Consider the following 19,338-nt stretch of genomic DNA (forward strand, 5'->3'; position numbering starts at 1 on the left):
TGGGAGAAGGGGAAGTGCAAAGAGACCTGGGTGTTCTTGTGCACCAGTCGCTGAAGGTAAGCATGCAGGTGCAGCAGGCGGTTAAGAAGGCAAATGGTATGTTGGCCTTCGTAGCAAGAGGGTTCGAGTACAGGAACAAGGATGTCTTGCTACAGTTGTACAGGGTCTTGGTGAGACCGCACCTTGAGTTTTGGTCGCCTTATCTGAGGAAGGACGTTCTTGCCATGGAAGGAGTGCAGCGAAGATTCACCAGGCTGATACCTGGGATGGCAGGAATGACGTATGAGGAGAGATTGTGTCGATTGGGCTTATACTCACTGGAGTTTAGAAGATTGAGAGGGGATCTCATCGAAACCTATAAAATTCTGACAGGCCTGGACAGACTAGATGCAGGAAGGATGTTTCTGATGGCCGGGGAGTCCAGAACCAGGGGTCATAGTCTAAGGATAAGGGGTAAGCCATTTAGGACTGAAATGAGGAGGAATTTCTTCACCCAGAGAGTGGTGAACCTGTGGAATTCTCTGCCACAGAGGGCGGTGGAGGCCAGTTCATTAAATATATTCAAGAAAGAGTTGGATATATTTCTTAAGGCTAAAGGGATCAAGGGATATGGGGAGAAGGCAGGGACAGGGTACTGAATTTGGATGATCAGCCATGATCTCATTGAATGGCGGAGCAGGCTCGAAGGGCCGAATGGCCTACTCCTCCTATCTTCTATGTTTAGAAGGTGGTGGTGAGCCGCATTCTTGAACAGCTGCAGTCCGTGTGGTGAAGGTACTCCCACTGTTCTGTTAGGGAGGGAGTTCCAGGATTTTACCCAGCGACGATGAAGGAACGGCCGATATATTTCCAAGTCAGGATGGTGTGTGACTTGGAGGGGAATATGCACCTGCTGCCCTTGTCCTTCTAGGTGGAAGAGGTCGTCGGTTTGGGAGGTGCTGCTGAAGAAGCCTTGGCGAGTTGCTGCAGTGCATCTTGTAGATGGTACACACTGCAGCCACGGTGCGCCGGTGGTGGAGGGAGTGAATGTTTAAGGTGGTGGATGGGGTGCCAATCAAGCGGGCTGCTTTGTCCTGGATGGTATCAAGCTTCTTGAGTGTTGGAGCTGCACTCATCCAGGCAAGTGGAGAGTATTCCATCACACTCCTTACTTGTGCCTTGTAGATGGTGGAATCTAGCGTGACATAAGGTGTATCACTAATGTAAACACCTTCTTTATTCGTTCGCAACCATCTTCAACCAGAAGTGCCGAGTGGATGATTCATCTCGGCCTCCTCCTGAGGTCCCCACCATCGCAGGAGTCAGTCTTCAGCCAATTCGATTCACTCCACGTGATATCAAGAAACGGCTGAGCGCACTGGATACAGCAAAGGCTATGGGCCCCGACAACATCCCAGCTGTCGTGCTGAAGACTTGTGCTCCAGAACTAGCTGCGCCTCTAGCCAAGCTGTTCCAGTACAGCTACAACACTGGCATCTACCCAGCAATGTGGAAAACTGCCCAGGTATATCCTGTCCACCAAAAGCAGGACAAATCCAATCCGGCAAATTACATCCCCATCAGTCTACTCTCAAATCATCAGCAAAGTGATAGCACTGTTGACAACACCTTCTATCAAGTGGCACTTGCTCACCAATAACCTGCTCACTGATGCTGAGTTTGGGTTCCGCCAAGACCACTCGGCTCCCGACCTCATTACAGCCTTGGTCCAAACATTGACAAAGGAGCTGAATTCCAGAGGTGAGGCAGGAGTGATTGCCCTTGACATTAAGACAGCATTTGACCGAGTGTGGCATCAAGGAGCCCTAGTAAAACTGAAGTCAATGGGAATCACGGGGAAAACTCTCCACTGGCTGGAGTCATACCTAGCACAAAGGAAGTTGATTGTGGTGGTTGAAGATCAATCCTCAGCCCCAGGACATTGCTGCAGTCGTTTCTCAGGGCAGTGTCATATGCCCAACCAACTTCAGCTGCTTCATCAGCGAACATCCCCTCTTCTGACCTTATGATAGAGGGATGTTCGCTGATGATTGCACAGTGTTTAGATCCATTTGCAATTCCTCAGATAATGAAGCAGTCCATGCAGCAAGACTTGGATTACATTCAGGCTTGGGCTGATAATTAACATTAGCGCCACACAAGTGCCAGGCAATGTCCATCTCCAACAAGAGAAAGCCTAACCACTGCTCCTTGACATTCAACGGCATTACCAGCGCCGAATCCCCCATCAACAACATCCTGGGGGGGGCCACCATTGACCAGAAACTTAACTGGACCAGCCACATAAATACTGTGGCAACACGAGCAGGTCAGAGGTTGGGTATTCTGCGGCGAGTGTCTCACCTCCTGACTCCCCCAAAGCCTTTCCATCACCTACAAGGCACAAGTAAGGAGTGTGATGGAATACTCTCCACTTGCCTGGATGAGTGCAGCTCCAACAACACTCAAGAAGCTCGACACCATCCAGGACAAAGCAGCCCACTTGATTGGCACCCCATCCACCACCTTAAACATTCACTCCCTCCACCACTGGCGTACCGTGCCTGCAGTGCGCACCATCTACAAGATGCACTGCAGCAACTTGCCAAGGCTTCTTCGGCAGCACCTCCCAAACCCGCAACCTCTTCCACCTGGAAGGACAAGGGCAGCAGTCGCATGGGAACGCCACCACCTCCAAGTTCCCCTCCAAGTCACACACCATCCTGACTTGGAAATACATCGCCGATCCTTCTTCATCGCTGGGTCAAAATCCTGGAACTCCCTCCCTAACAGCACTGTGGGAGCACCTTCACTACATGGACTGCAGCGGTTCAAGAAGGTGGCTCACCACCACCTTCTCAAGGGCAACTAGGGATGGGCAATAAATGCTGGCTTTGCCAGCGATGCCCACATCCCCTAAACAAATAAAAAGAGAATTTAGTAAGTAAGATGGATTCCTGCAAGGACAAGTAAGGTTTTGCCATTTAGTTTCAATGCAGGTCTTTAGAATCTGCTGGTCCTGCAGGTTTGGTTGAATATTTGGAGGACGAGTCATTAACTGTCTGATTCCTCAAGGATAGAAGTTGTTGTTATGATTTTATCCTATTAGCGCGAGCCAGAAGAATTGGAAGGCAATGTAAAAGTGGAAAAATAATGCTGGATGGCTAAATAACATTTTGTAAGATGCATGTTTAAATGCCAAGTGAGCAGACCCATTGCTAACACTTTGTTGCATGTAATCATTGTACAGAAAAATTTTAATACAGTAATGCTGTATTTAGGACTGAGATGAGGAGGAATTTCTTCACCCAGAGAGTGGTGAATCTGTGGAATTCTCTGCCACAGAAGGCAGTTGAGGCCAATTCATTAAATATATTCAAGAAGGAGTTGGATATATTTCTTAAGGCTAAAGGGATCAAGGGATATGGGGAGAAAGCAGGGACAGGGTACTGAATTTGGATGATCAGCCATGATCTCATTAAATGGCGGAACAGGCTCGAGGGGCCGAATGGCCTACTCCTGCTCCTGTGTTTCTATACCATGTAAGTGTTCTTTAATGTGCAAAGCTTGCCTAATTTTCTAGTAATGGAGATTGTTACTGCCAGGAATAATGGCTGGGGCCAGGATTCTAGACTCTTAACAGCTAGATTCTGTGATGGGATGGCAGTTGTTCTAAAAGAATGAGACTAAATGGACTGTAAAGGTTTATTCATTGATCCTGCCTTATGATCTTGTGATAGATTTATTCTGATTGTGACATTTATGCATTTTTTAGAATAGAATCATAGAATAGAACCTCACAGCTCAGGAGGAGGCCAGTCGGCCCATCGTGCCTGTGCCGGCTCTTTGAAAGAGCTCTCCAATTAGTCCCACTCCCCCCTGCTCTTTCCCCGTAGCCTGTACTACTACAGTGATGATAGAAAAGTGTATGGCCTTTCCAGTTTGAGATGGATACCATTGTTTATGGACAAACACTGTAAATTGGACATTGTTACGGGTTAATTATTAATTTATGTTTACACTGTACTGCAAAATTAAGCAAACCATTTCTGAACGAGAAACACTGATTTTAGAAAATCTATTCATTAGGATTAAAATGTTGAAACACATTTTCACACCTGTTTCTTAAAATTGTCCTTTAGGTTGCTTTCACCATCTTGTTTGACCTGGAAGCTCTTGTGAAGATCTGGTGTTTGGGATTCACTGGGTACATCAGCTCGTCCCTTCACAAGTTTGAGCTACTCCTGGTAGTGGGCACGACTCTGCACATTTATCCAGACCTCTATCATTCTCAGTTTACATATTTTCAGGTAAGCTAACAGATAATTGTGTACTTTAATTAAAGGGATGTCTCAATGCTCAAGTCTGCGAGCAGAAACTCCACGGAGTAAACATTTAGCTGGTGCACTTCTTCCGTCATGTGGCAGTCGCAAAGCAAATCAGATGTCAATATCGAAGTCAGATATCCAGGCCAAAGCTTCTGGTGTAACAGCGCGGACATCTTGTAGGCGGCCTGCGAATTTCCTCGGAGGGCAGTGCTCAATAATGTGCTCCAGGGTCTGATCAGGAGCTCCACAGTCGCACGATGGGGATGCTTTAATCTTCCGTCTATGGAGAAGGTGGCAGCATCTACCATGACCGGTTCTGAGGCGGTTGATGGTTGTCCACTGTTTGCGAGGAAGGTTTGATCCTTCAGGTTGTACTGTGGGGTCCTCTAAGAAATCCTTCCCGTATGTCGCAGTTCTTCCAAGCATTTCGCCATCGGTCATCAAGGCTGAGGGGAGATCGCTGAAGGGCTTCGGTGACAGTCCAAAATGGCCTTCTAGATTTGAGACGGGTTGGTGGTAGGTTGTTCAAGTCGGCCTGGATCGGCATGCCTTTGCTGGTGCAGTGGTTGTATTCTCTGGAGGCTGCATATGAGGAATGACGTATGAGGAGAGATTGGGTCGATTCGGCTTATACTCACTGGAGTTTAGAAGAATGAGAGGGGATCTCATTGAAACTTATAAAATTCTAACAGGACTGGACAGACTAGATGCAGGAAGGATGTTCCCGATGGCCGGGGAGTCCAGAACCAGGGGTCACAGTCTAAGGATAAGGGGTAAACCATTTAGGACAGAGATGGGGAGGAAATTTTTCACCCAGAGTGGTGAACCTGTGGAATTCTCTACCACAGAAGGCAGTGGAGGCCAATTCATTAAATATATTCAAGAAGGAGTTAGATATATTTCTTAAGGCTAAAGGAATCAAGGGATATGGAGAGAAGGCAGGGACAGGGTACTGAGTTTGGATGATCAGCCATGATCGCATTGAATGGCGGAGCAGGCTCGAGGGGCCGAATGGCCTACTCCTGCTCCTATCTATATTCGCAGCGATGGTACGATGTTGCAAGCACGGACAGCCATGGTGTTGGTATCGATAAAAGCGTACTGGTGATAATTCTCATAGTAGAATTCAGCTAGACATCAACGGGTTTGACATGCGGACTCGATAGCCAGGCCCGAGAGCAGTACTCCGCTGTAGCGTACACCAGGGCGAGTGCTGCCGTACAGAGGGCTGTAATCTCTTGTCGCACGTGATCATTTTAACCGGGGAGGACATTTTCGGGAGGCTGAAATTTCTGAGTGGTTGGGAGCGTGGACATGCAGAGCGGCGCAGTTTTCTGAGGCCGCTGTAATTCTCCGAGCTGCTGCAAGAATTGGGGCTGGGGGGGAAGGGCCGGTCTTGATCTCCACCCAAGGGCAGCATCCTCCTGGGTGAGCCGCCCAGAACACATGGACCGAGATGGTGCCGCACGTTCGGGCAGCCCCCCGTCACCCAGAGAGCACATCCGCAAGAAACCTCACAGCATGAAATAAGGAAAGAACGCCCACCATAAGGACGTCCAGAGGAGATTCACCAGAATGGTGCCGGGGATGAGGGACTTCAGTTGTGTGGAGAGACTGAAGAAACTGGGATTGTTCTCCTCCGAGCAGAGAAGGTTAAGGGGAGATTTAATAGAGGTGCTCAAAAATCATGAAGGGTTTTGATCAAATAAATAAGGAGAAACCGTTTCCACTGGCGGGAGGGTTGGTAACCAGAGGACACAGATTTAAGACTATTGGTAAACAAACCAGGGGGGAGATAAGAAGATTTTTTTGACGCAGCGAGTTGTTGTGATCTGGAATGCGCTGCCTGAAAGGGCGGTGGAAGCGGATTCAATAGTAACTTTCAAAAGGGAATAAATGCAGGCCTTGCCAGCGACGCCCACATCCCAAGAACAATTTTTTTTTTAAAACAAGTATTGTGTCCAATATAAAAACAGAAAATGCTGGAAGCCCTCAGCAGGTCAGGCAGCATCTGTGGGGAGAGAAACAGAGTTAACGTTTCAGGTCGATGATCTATCGTCAGAACTGGAAAAAGTCAGAGGTATAACAGATTTTAAACAAGTGTAGGGGCAGGGAAAGGGGGAGGGGAGGAAAGAACTGAAGGGAAGGTCTGCGATAGGGTGGAAGGCAGGAGAGATTAAATGACAAAAGTTATAACGGTGCGAGGCGAAAGGAGATGGTAATAGGACAAGTAAAGAAACAAAAGATGGGTCTAGAGGAGGTGTAAATGGGAATGGCAGAATCATCAACAGCTGCCGTCTGAAAAGATTGGGGCCGAGGTTATGGTCTGAGATTGTCGAACTCGATGTCGAGTCCAGAAGGCTGTAAAGTGCCTAGTCGAAAGATGAGATGCTGTTTCTTGAGCTTACGTTGAGCTTCGTTGGAACAAGAGGCCGAGGATAGTGAGGTCAGAGTGGGAGTGGAGAATTAAAGTGACAGGTGACCGGAAGCTCGGGGTCACGCTTGCGGACTGAATGGAGGTGTTCCGCAAAGTGGTCACCCAATCTGCGTTTGGTCTCCACAATGTAGAGGAGACCGCATCGTGAGCAGCGAATACAGTGTACTAAATTGTAAGTACAAGTAAATCGCTGTTTCACCTGGAAGGGGTGTTTGGGGCCCTGGACAGTGGGAAGGGAGGAGGTAAAAGAATATTGTGTCCAATTCTGGGCACCACACTTTAGGAAGGATGTCAAGGCCTTGGAGAGGGTGCAGAGGAGATTTACTAGAATGGTTCCAGAGATGAGGGACTTCAGTGATGTGGAAAGACTGGAGAAGCTGGGGTTGTCCTCCTTCGAGCAGAGAAGGTTAAGGAGAGATTTAAGAGGCGTTCAAAATTATGAAGGGGTGTTAATCAGGAGAAACTGTTTCCAGTGGCAGGAGGGTCGGTAACCAGAGGACGCAGAGTGAAGGGAATTGGCAAAAGAACCAGAGGGGAGATGAGGAGAATCTTTTTACGCAGCGAGTTGTTGTGATCTGGAACGCGCTGCCTGAAAGGGCGGTGGAAGCAGATTCAATAGTAACTTTCAAAAGGGAATTGGATAAATACTTGAAAAGGAAACATTTGCAGGGCTGTGGGGAAAGAGCAGGGGGGAGTGGGACTAATTGGAGAGAATCTTTCAAAGAGCCGGCACAGGCACGATGGGCCGAATGGCCGCCTTCTGTGCTGCACGATTCCATGAAATGTGGGCAGCATTATAATGGGAGTTTCCTTGGGATAAATTTGAAATAGGAGTTTTTGAACGCATAATACCCAATTACTATTTTAATATGCAATAGATAATTTATTGACCGTATTAGAGATTATTGTGACCATATCAATAAATGTGGAACACATTGGGCCTGAAATTGCGGTCTCTGTGATGGCATACTCTCGCCATTTGAAAGGCCCTCGCTTTGACAGATTATCCGAACCGCATGGAAAATTAATATTGCTGGTGCAGAGTGGGACTATTTGCTCAACAACTGCCCACTCAACTCTTATGGCTGGTAAAAGCAGGCATAGGGCCTGCTTGCATCAGCGTAAGGGTATATATAAGGCTTAAATGAAACATTTAGGAAAATCCAAAATTATACACACACATTTGAATGAGTCTATGTAAATATTAATAATATATTAATTTAAAGGAAGTAAAGGGTAAGTCATGTCAGGACAGCTCAGCCCCATAGTTTGCTCCTCCTGCACTATGTGGGAAATCAGGGACACTTCCTGTGTCCCTGACGACCATGTGTGCGGGAAGTGTGTCCAGCTGAAGCTACTGACAGACCGCATTGCGGCACTGGAGCAGTGGATGGATCGATATTGGAGCATTCGCGAGGCTGAGGAAGTCGTGCATAGCACGTTTAGGGAGGTGGTTACACCGCAGGTAAAGGTTGCACAGGCAGAAAGGGAATGAGTGACCATCAGGCAGAATACTTAGGCGCAGGCAGGTAGTGCAGGAATCCCCTGGGGTCATCCCCCCCCCCCCCCCCTCTCGAACAGATATACCACTTTGGATACGTTGGGGGGGGATGGCTTACCAGGGGAAGGCAGCAGCAGCCAACCTCCTGGCACCAGGGGTGGTGCTGCTGCACAAGATGGGAGGAAAAAGAGGGGTAGAGCTATAGTGATAGGGGATTCTATTGTAAGGGGGATAGATAGGCGTTTCTGCGGCAGCAAACGAGACTCCAGGATGGTGTGTTGCCTCCCTGGTGCAAGGGTCAAGGATGTCTCGGAGAAGCTGCAGAAAATTTTGGAAAGGGAGGGTGAACAGCCAGTTGTCGTGGTGCATATAGGTACCAACGCTATAGGTAAAGAACGGGATGAGGTCTTAAAAGCTGAATATAGGGAGTTAGGTAAATTTAAAAAATAGGACCTCAAAGGTAGTAATCTCAGGATTGCTACCAGTGCCACGTGCTAGTCAGAGTAGAAATAGAAGGATACTTCAAATGAATACGTGGCTAGAGGAATGGTGCAAGGGGGAGGGATTCAAATTCCTGGGACATTGGAACCGGTTCTGGGGGAGGTGGGACCAGTACAAACCGGACGGTCTGCACCTGGGCAGGACCGGGACTGATGTCCTTGGGGGAGTGTTGGCTAGTGCTGTGGGGGAGGGTTTAAACTAAAATGGCAGGGGGTTGGGAACCTGAGCAGGGAGACAAAGGAAAGGGAAACGAGGATAAAAGCAAAAGACAGGAAGGAGAAAAACAAAGATGGCAATCAGAGAAATCAATGGTTTAAATCAAACGTGGCCACAGTAAATAATTCTAAAAGGTCTAAGGGCGTTAAAAAAACAAGCCTGAAGGCTTTGTGTCTTAATGCAAGGAGCATCCGTAATAAGGTGGATGAATTAGCAGCGCAAATACAGGTAAGTGAATATGATATGATTGGGATGATTGGGATTACGGAAACATGGCTCCAGGGGGACCAAGGCTGGGAACTCAACATCCAGGGGTATTCAATATTCAGGAAAGACAGGCAAAAAGGTAAAGGAGGTGGGGTAGCATTGCTGGTTAAAGAGGGGATTAACACAATTGTAAGGAAAGATATTAGCTCTGATGATGTGGAATCTGTATGGGTAGAACTGAGAAATACCAAAGGGCAGAAAACGTTAGTAGGAGTGGTATATAGACCCCCAAACAGTAATGCAGAGGTTGGGGATGGGATTAAAAGGGAAATTACAGAAGCGTGCAATAAGGGCACAGCAGTCATCATGGGTGACTTTAATCTACATATAGATTGGGCTAACCAAATTAGTAACAATACTGTGGAGGAGGAATTCCTGGAGTGTATATGGGATGGTTTCCTGGACCAATATGTCGAGGAACCAACTAGGGATCAGGCCATCTTAGACTGGGTATTATGCAATGAGAAAGCATTAATTAGCAATCTTGTGCGAGGCCCCTTGGGTCGGAGCGATCATAATATGATAGAATTCTTCATTAAGATGGAGAGTGAAGTAGTTGACTCCGAAACTAAGGTCCTGAATTTAAATAAAAGGAACTATGATGGTATGAGACGCGAGTTGGTTAGGATTGATTGGGTAATGTCACTCAAAGGGTTGACGGTGGATAGGCAATGGCAAACATTCAAAGACCGCATGGATGAACTACAGAATTTGTTTATCCCAGTTTGGCATAAAAATAAATCAAAAAAGGTGACTCAACCGTGGCTAACAAGGGAAATTAGGGATAGCATAAGATCCAAGGAGAAGACATATAAATTGGCCAAAAAAAGCAGCAAACCTGAGGATTAGGAGCAGTTTAGGATTCGACAAAGGGATTTATTAAGAAAGGGAAAATAGAATATGCGAGTAAGCTTGCAGGGAACATAAAAACTGACTGTAAAAGCTTCTGTAGATATGTGAAGAGAAAAAGATTGATGAAGTCAAGCGTAGGTCCTTTGCAGTCAGAATCAGGGGAATTTATAATGGGGAACAAAGAAATGGCAGACCAACTAAATACATATTTTGGTTCTGTCTTCACAAAGGAGGACACAAATAACCTCCCAGAGATGTCGGGGAACATAGGGACTAATGAAAGGGAGGAACTGAAAGAAATCAGTATTTGTAGGGAAATGGTGTTGGGGAAGTTGATGGGATTGAAGGCCGATAAATCCCCAGGGCCTGATAATCTACATCCTAGGGTACTTAAGGAAGTGGCCCTGGAGATAGTAGATGCATTGCTGGTCATCTTCCAGAACTCGATAGACTCTGGAACAGTACCCATGGCTTGGAGGGTAGCTAATGTTACCCCACTATTCAAAAAAGGTGGTAGAGAAAAAGCGGGGAATTATAGACCAGTACGCCTGACATCGGTAGTGGGGAAAATGCTAGAGTCCATTATAAAAGATGTAATAGCAGAGCACTTGGAAAGCAGTGACAGGATCGGACAAAGTCAACATGGATTTACAAAAGGTAAATCGTGCTTGACTAATCTACTGGAATTTTTTGAGGATGTAACTGGTAAAATAGATAAGGGAGAACCAGTGGATGTGGTGTATTTGGACTTTCAGAAGGCTTTCGATAAGGTCCCGCATAAGAGATTAGCATGCAAAATTAAGGCACATGGGATTGGGGGCAAGGTATTGACTTGGATAGAGAACTGGTTGGCAGATAGAAAGCAAAGAGTTGGAATAAACGTGTCGTTTTCCGAGTGGCAGGCAGTGACTAGTGGGGTACCACAAGGATCGGTCCTAGGACCCCAGCTGTTCACAATATATATTAATGATCTGGACGAGGGAATTGGATGTAATATCTCTAAATTTGCAGATGACACAAAGCTGGGTGGGAGGGTATGCTGTGAGGAGGATGTCGTGAAGCTCCAGTACGATTTGGACAGGTTGGGTGATTGGGCAGAAACATGGCAAATGCACTATAATGTGGATAAATGTGAGGTTATCCACTTTGGTGGCAGAAACAGGAAGGCAGATTATTATTTGAATGGCAATAGATTGGGGGAAGGGGAAGTGCAAAGAGACCTGGGTGTTCTTGTGCACCAGTCGCTGAAGGTAAGCATGCAGGTGCAGCAGGCAGTCAAGAAGGCAAATGGTATGTTGGCCTTCGTAGCGAGAGGGTTCAAATACAGGAACAAGGATGTCTTGCTGCAGTTGTACAGGGCCTTGGTGAGACCGCTCCTTGAGTATTGTGTGCAGTTTTGGTCGCCTTATCTGAGGAAGGACATTCTTGCCATGGAAGGAGTGCAGCGAAGATTCACCAGGCTGATACCTGGGATGGCAGGAATGACGTATGAGGAGAAGTTGTGTCGATTGGGCTTATACTCACTGGAGTTTAGAAGATTGAGAGGGGATCTCATCGAAACCTATAAAATTCTGTCAGGCCTGGACAGACTAGATGCAGGAAGGATGTTTCTGATGGCCGGGGAGTCCAGAACCAGGGGTTACAGTCTAAGGATAAGGGGTAAGCCATTTAGGACTGAGATGAGGAATTTCTTCACCCAGAGAGTGGTGAACCTGTGGAATTCTCTGCCACAGAGGGCAGTGGAGGCCAATTCATTAAATATATTCAAGAAAGAGTTGGATATATTTCTTAAGGCTAAAGGGATATGGGGAGAAGGCAGGGACAGGGTACTGAATTTGGATGATCAGCCATGATCTCATTGAATGGTGGAGCAGGCTCGAGGGGCCGAATGGCCTACTCCTGCTCCTATCTGCTATGTTTCTATGTAATATTGACCCAGATTAAGATGTTTGCAACTATTTATCAAAAAATTACATTTTTATTGAGGTTGGTGCAATGAAGGAACTTATGAGTAAAGTTGCAATTCAGTGCGTTTATATTTATTAGAATTCCGTACATTGTGTAATTGTTTGGGGATTCCATGACACATCATTAGGGGATTCCATTCGTAAATGATTGCAATGGAATCATCCTTTGTGATTGGATGACCTGGCCCAGGAGATCCCAGGGATGCTTATGAACCGCCTGCGTCCCCGGGATCGTTGGGCTTTTCCGCTGCCGTACACCTGGAGGCCCGAGACCGGAACGCTTTGCAGCCTGGAGGTTAGTTCATAAAAGTTTCTCGAGTCAGAGACTACTCCAGAGGTACGCCTCCGACCGCAATTTCTAGGTCATTGACTATTTCAATTATACACAAGAACTATTTGAATGATTCATTTTTTTTAAATGGTAAAAACCAATGGTATGGCTTTCTCTGTGAGTTGAAATGTAATTATTTTTTTTTTCATTCTGTCAGGTGCTAAGGGTTGTCCGGCTGATTAAAATCTCTCCAGCTTTGGAGGACTTTGTGTACAAAATATTCGGACCAGGGAAGAAGCTTGGGAGCTTGGTGATCTTCACAGCCAGTCTTTTGATTGTAATGTCTTCCATCAGCCTCCAGATGTTCTGTTTTGTGGAGGAGCTCGACAGATTTACAACATTTCCAAGGGTCAGTACCTGGGTACCGCACTTTAGGAAGGATGTGAAGGCCTCAGAGAGGGTGCAGAAAAGATTTACGAGAATGATTCCAGGGTTGAGGGGCTTCAGTTACGTGGATAGACTGGAGAAGCTGGGGTTGTTCTCCTTGGAGCAGAGAAGGTTGAGAGGAGATTTGATAGAGGTGTTGAAAATCATGAGGGGTCTGGACAGGGTAGATAGAGAGAAACTGTTCCCATTGGCAGAAGGGTCGAGAACCAGAGGACACAGATTTAAGGTGATTGGCAGAAGAACCAAAGGCGACGCAAGGAAAAACTTTTTTACTCAGCGAGTGGTTAGGATCTGGAATGCACTGCCTGAAAGGGCGGTGGAGGTAGATTCAATCGTGGCTTTCAAAAGGGAATTGGATAAGTAGCTGAAGGAAAGAAAATTGCAGGGCTCCGGGGAAAGGGCAGGGGAGTGGGACTAGCTGAAGTGCTCCTGCAGAGAGCCGGCATGGGCTCGAGGGGCCGAATGACCTCCTCCTGTGCTGTAACCATTCTATGATTCTATACATGGTTTTCTCCCATTTTTAACAGCAACTTGTACTTATGTAATGGCCCAGAAATTCGGGTCCCAACGCGTGAGTAAGCACCGTGTACTCACGCGTGGACCCGATGGAAGTGCCAGAATCTTGCAGGCACTACGCATGTGCGGGAAACCGGCATTTCCAATCCCCTGAACCAAGGGGTTCAGAGGTCGAACGCGTGCGCGCAGGAGTCTGCGTGTGCGCGTTGAACTTCCTTTTTTTTTCCAGGTTTGCCCGTGCATGAAGGCCTCCACTTTTTACACTTGGAAAAAAGCAGACGTAAGGACTTAATTTTAAAAGGTAAGTGGTCTAATAATTAGAATTAGAACATGTTTTCCACAAGTTTATTATTTTTAAAGACTTTACAGTAAGGTAAGTGTATTTTTAGCCCTGATTTTTTTTGTAAAATTATTTTTTTCAAAAATTTAATTTATTGTTTAAAACAGTTAGTTAAAGTTATTTATAGTTCATTTAAATAGTGTGATGTTTTTTAAAATTTTATTTCAAGTTTAAGTACTGTTTTGGGCGCCCGGAGTTTTCATGAGTTTGACAGTTCTTACTGTCAAACTCGTGAATGAACTTTTGCAACCTCCGATTGGTTGCCCAGTGCTCACGTGATCCCAGCCGACGCATCGCGCTAACTACGCCGCTGGATCACGCAAGCACAGCGCACCGGGAGCCTAACCGGGCCACAGACAGGAAATCCACGCAGGCCCAGGCTTCAACTGTCGGCGCACTATGTAAGTGTAGGTCGGGGGCTTGCACCCGCGGGAAGCCCCCGACACCAATTTCTGGGCCAATGTATTTAACTTAATAAAACTCCATCCACCCGCCTTAGCACCAGATCCCTTAACACGCTCAGCCCGCAAAAACCTATCGATCTCAGATTCGAAATGATTGATAATTGAGCTGGCGTCTACTGCTTTCTGTGGGAGAGAGTTCCACACTCCTATCACCCTTTGTATGAAGAATTGTTTCCTCACCTTCTCCTGAATGGCCTGGCTCTGATTTTAAGGTTATGTCCCCCTGTCCTAGACCTCCCCCCACCCCACCCCCACCTAAATGCAGGAAAGTTGCACACGAGCCTCCTCCCACCCCTCTTCATCTCACCCCATCACCATATCCTTCTGTTCCTTTCCCCCTCTTGTGTTTATCCAGCCTCCCCTTAAATGTATCTCTGCTATTTGCCTCAACCACTCCCTGTGGGAGCGAGTTCCACATTCTCGCCACTCTCTGGGTAAAGAAGTTTCTCCTGAATTCCCCATTGGATTTATTAGTGACTATCTTATATTTGTAGTTTTGGGATCTCTCACAAATGGACACATCTTCTCTGTGTCTACCCTATCGAACCCTTTCATAATTTTAAAGAGCTCTATCATGTCGCCCCACACAGCCTTCTCTTTTCCAGAGAAAAGAGCCCCAGCCTGTTCAGTCTTTCCTGATAGTTACAACCTCTCAATTCTGGGATCATCTGTTGTAAATCTTTGTTTTTTGGACCTTCTCCGGTGCGTCGCTGTCCTTTTTCCTAACGTGGAGAGCAGAGCTGTGCCCAGTTTAGGACTCGCTGCAGAGATGGAGTCAGTCACTGCCACATCACTGAAAGAGGAAGCTTTCAACTGATGCCGAAGAACAGGCAGCATTGTAAGAGCAATTAAAATAAATTGCTGTGCTTTGCTGCAGCCTGTTGTAAAAAAAAAGCCAAATTGCCCAAACACGTCTTCAAGTAAAATCTGACAGCAGGTTACCGTTCCTGGTAATTATAGCAATTCTTTTCTATGCCAGTCTTTGTGGGAAAATTAGATAGATTTGATGGATAAGGTTTTAGCATTCTTCAATAATGTTTTTATAAAGCGCTGGTTAGGCCACAACTGGAGTATTGCGTCCAGTTCTGGTCACCACACATTAGGAAGGATGTGAAGGCCCTTGAGAGGGTGCAGAGGAGATTTACCAGAATGGTTCCGGGGATGGGGGATCTTAGCTACAAGGGCAGGTTGGAGAAGCTGGATTTGTTTTCATTAGAGCAAAGGAGGTTGAGGGGTGATTTGATAGAGGTGTACAAGATTATGACGGGTTTGGATAGGCTAGACGGGGAAAGGCTGTTCCCACTAGTTGATGGTACAAGGACTAGGGGACACGGATTTAAGGTTTTGGGCAAGAAATTCAGGGGGGATGTGAGGAAAAACTTTTTTACGCAGCGAGTGGTGATGACCTGGAACTCGCTGCCGACGGAAGTGCTGGAAGCGGAGACACTCAATGTTTTCAAGGGGAGACTGGATAGGCACTTGAGGGAAATAAACTTGCAGGGCTACAGGGATAGAGCGGGGGAATGGGACTGACTGGATTGCTCTACAGAGAGCCGGCACGGACTCGATGGGCCGAATGGCCTCCTGTGCCGTTATGACTCTAAGTTCAAGATTTTTTTTTTTTTTCGTTGGTTTTTCCCCAGGCTTTTATGTCCATGTTCCAGATTATTACGCAGGAAGGATGGGTCGATGTAATGGATCAAACTTTGATCGCAGTCGGGCATGTGTGGGCCCCCGTCGTTGCCATTTACTTCATCTTGTACCATCTCTTTGCTACTTTGGTAAGTTTTTTCCGTGTTACAAATGTTATTTTTTTTTGTGCATGATTACTGTGCTTCATTTCTACTCAAGACTCCAGTTAATACAGCGCCTTTCACCACCTCAGGACGTCCCAAAGCGCTTTACAGCCAATGAAGTACTTTTGAAGTGTAGTCACTGTTGTAATGTGGGAAACGCAGCAGCCAATTTGCGCTCAGCAAGCTCCCACAAACAGCAGTGTGATAATGACCCGATAATCTGTTTTAGTGATGTTGATTGAGGGATAAATATTGGCCCAGGACACCGGGGATAACTCCCCTGCTCTTCTTCAAAATAGTGGCTGTGGGATCTTTTACATCCACCTGAGAGAGCAGACGGGGCCTCGGTTTAACGTCTCATCTGAAAGATGGCACCTCCGACAGTGCAGCACTCGCTCAGCACTGCCCCTCCGACAGTGCGGCGCTGTACTGAGGGAGCTCTGCTGCACTGTCTGAGGGGCCGTATTGAGGGAGCTCTGCACTGTCGGAAGGGCGGCACTGAGGGAGCGCTGCACTGTCGGAAGGGCGGCACTGAGGGAGCGCCACACTGTCGGAAGGGCGGCACTGAGGGAGCGCTGCACTGTCGGAGGCGCCGTCTTTCGGGTGAGACGTTAAACCGAGGCCCCATCTGCTCTCTCAGGTGGACGTAAAAGATTCCACGGCCACTATTTCGAAGAAGAGCTGGGGAGTTCTCCCCGGTGTCCTGGGGCCAATATTTATCCCTCAAACCAACATCACTAAAAACAGATGAGCTGATCAGTTATCACGTTGCTGTTTGTGGGAGCTTGCTGTGCCCAAATTGGCTGCTGCGTTTCCCACATTACAGCAGTGACTACATTCAAAGGTACTTCATTGGCTGTGAAGCGCTTTGGGACATCCTGAGGTTGTGAAAGGCGCTATAGAAATGCACGTATTTCTGTTGTTTGCAAAATGCTTACTGGCTTAATTTTAAATTGTACAAAGTGTCCCCAATGAAACTGGCATAATTTCCATCACCGTTGATTGCATGTGACAGAAGACTTTCAAAACCCGTGTGATGTTTCTGTAACAGGCTTTTGGTACTCGCTCGAGAGCTGTCGGCTACAATGATGAGAGATGTTTCAATGGCCAGACTGAATTACAATGGCAATTACAATGCTGATGGGAATCCTGCGAACAGCAGAATTCAAGTTTTTTGCAGCTTAAAAAGCACTCGAGCAGTTTTCCATAAAGAGCTCTTCACTGAGTAACCACTGCGCATTTTCATGAGAGCATCCCCCCCTTCGCTCAGCAAGAGACGCTGAATGATTTTTAACTCTTGATCCGAGAAACTGCTCTTTTTTTTTAGTCAATAGTGGGTTATTCAAAGCTTTTAGGATCAATAAGCTGATTGCATCAATAATTTGAAAAGGGAGTTGAACGGTACTGGAGGATGAGGAACTGACAGGGCCACGGACAGGAAGCCGGGGGGGTGGGACTGAGCACGACCGTTCCTTCAAAGAGCCGGCACAGGCACGACGGGCCGAATGGCCTCCTTCTGTGCTATAAGTTTCTGTGAATAAAACCTCTTGGTTTGCTCATAATTTTGTTGTGAGCTGAAATGTGCGGTTTATCTCCCACATCGGTGACCAGCCAATCAAAATCAGCTGCAATTAGGAGGTAACTCGCACCAAGTCCCGTTCACCCATCACCCCCTGTGCTCGCTGCCCCGTGTCCTAACTCACACCCAGTCCCGTTCACCCATCACCCCCTGTGCTCGCTGACCTACATTGGCTCCCGGTCCGGCAGCGCCTCGATGTTAAAATTCTCATCCTCGTGTTCAAATCCCTCCATGACCTCGCCCCCTCCCTATCTCTGTAACCTCCTCCAGCCCCACAACCCCCCCCCCCCCCCCCCGAGATCTCTGCGCTCCTCCAATTCTGCCCTCTTGAGCATCCCCGATTTTAATTGTTCCACCATTGGCGGCTGTGCCTTCAGCTGCCGGGGCCCCGAGCTCTGGAATTCCCTCCCTAAACCTCTCCGCCTCTCTCCCCCTTTTAAGATGCTGCTTAAAACCTCCCTCTTTGACCAAGCTTTTGGTCATCTGTCCTAATATCTCCTTATGTGGCTCGGTGTCAAATTTTGTCTGATAATCGCTCCTGTGAAGCACCTTGGGAAGTTTTACTACATTAAAGGCGCTATATAAATAGAAGTTGCTGCTTTTGCAGTTAAGAAAAAAAGACTTGCATTTCTACAGCGCCTATCACAACCACCGGATGTCCCAAAGCGTTTTGCAGCCAATGAAGTACTTTTTGAAGTGTAGTCACTGTTGTAATGTGGGAAACGCGGCAGGCAATTTGCGCACAGCAAGCTCCCACAAACAGCAATGTGATAATGACCAGATAATCTGTTAGTGATGTTGGTTGAGGGATAAATATTGGCCCCAGGACACCGAGGAGAACTCCCCTGCTTTTCTTCAAAACAGTGCCATGGGATCTTTTACGTCCACCTGAGAGAGCAGACGGGGCCTCGGTTTAACGTCTCATCCGAAAGACAGCATCTCCGACAGTGTAGCACTCCCTCAGTACTGCCCCTCCGACAGTGTGACGCTCCCTCAGTACTGCCCCTCCGACAGTGCAGCGCTCCCTCACTGCTGCCCCTCCAACAGCCCTGCTCCCTCAGTGCTGCCCCTCCGACAGTGCAGCACTCGCTCAGTACTGCCCCTCCGACAGTGCGGCACTCCCTCAGTACTGCCCCTCCGACAGTGCGGCGCTCCCTCAGGGCTGCACTGGGAGTGTCGGCCTAGATTTTTGTGCTCAAATCTCTGGAGTGGGACTTGAACCCACAATCATCTGACTCAGACGAGAGAGTGCTGCCCACTGAACCGCGCCACCTGACACAGTGCTGTTCAAGCTCCGCCAGATGTTTACTCCAACAATAGTGGGGTGGAATTGGATGTTAAAAGTGAGGAGAGCCAGTTTGACAGACCAGAAACCGTGAACCCTACTTGAACCAGTCAATTGTCTGGTTTCACTCTTCCTTTCCCTAGAACTGCCTAGGGTGCCAGCCATTGGAGGAAATGGCTGAAAGCTCTTGATTGCAAACAATAGGGACCGAGAGACCCGTAAGCTATTCAGTGATGGACTCCAGCACTTACAGCTAGGTTGGCACATTGGCGAGAGCGGTTTGTTGATTGCTGGATTTGATGTGATGCCCTGAACATTGTGCATTGTAGCTCGCACATTGATTTTAATTTTTTTCCCTGCTGTCTCTCTCCAACTCCCCGGGTTCACCGCTCGGGCTGAGGCGCTCCCACTGCCCCCAGTCGGCTCCCAGCTACAAGCCATGCACAGCGTGGCCCTTCCACTGGGACACACCCTGACTGCGCTGGGTTTGGAGGAGGAAGAGGGATTTCTCTGGAGGCAGGCGTGCTGGCAGCTCCAGTGTCCGATGCCCCTTCGCAGATGGCCTGGGAATTGCGTGACGGGACTCAGGCGC

At 47.5% G+C, this 19,338-nt stretch overlaps 1 protein-coding gene across 8 annotated transcripts in view; it reads left to right on the forward strand.

Annotated features, from left to right (window-relative positions):
• Window positions 1-19,338, forward strand: part of nalcn (sodium leak channel, non-selective) — a 315,031-nt gene that overhangs the window by 94,312 nt on the left and 201,381 nt on the right. For all 8 annotated transcript variants that reach the window (XR_015079682.1, XM_085998388.1, XM_085998389.1 and 5 more), the window contains 3 exons: window positions 4,122-4,289; window positions 12,537-12,728; window positions 15,730-15,867. Coding sequence is in view for 7 of the 8 variants with exons in the window: in XM_085998388.1 (XP_085854514.1) it covers window positions 4,122-4,289; window positions 12,537-12,728; window positions 15,730-15,867 (498 nt within the window). In the remaining variant the exon portion in view is untranslated. The remainder of the gene's footprint in view (window positions 1-4,121; window positions 4,290-12,536; window positions 12,729-15,729; window positions 15,868-19,338) is intronic.

Source organism: Somniosus microcephalus, chromosome 10, assembly GCF_052327205.1.
Source record: "Somniosus microcephalus isolate GS21.2 chromosome 10, FLI_Smic_1.0, whole genome shotgun sequence".
NCBI classification, from domain to species: domain Eukaryota; kingdom Metazoa; phylum Chordata; class Chondrichthyes; order Squaliformes; family Somniosidae; genus Somniosus; species Somniosus microcephalus.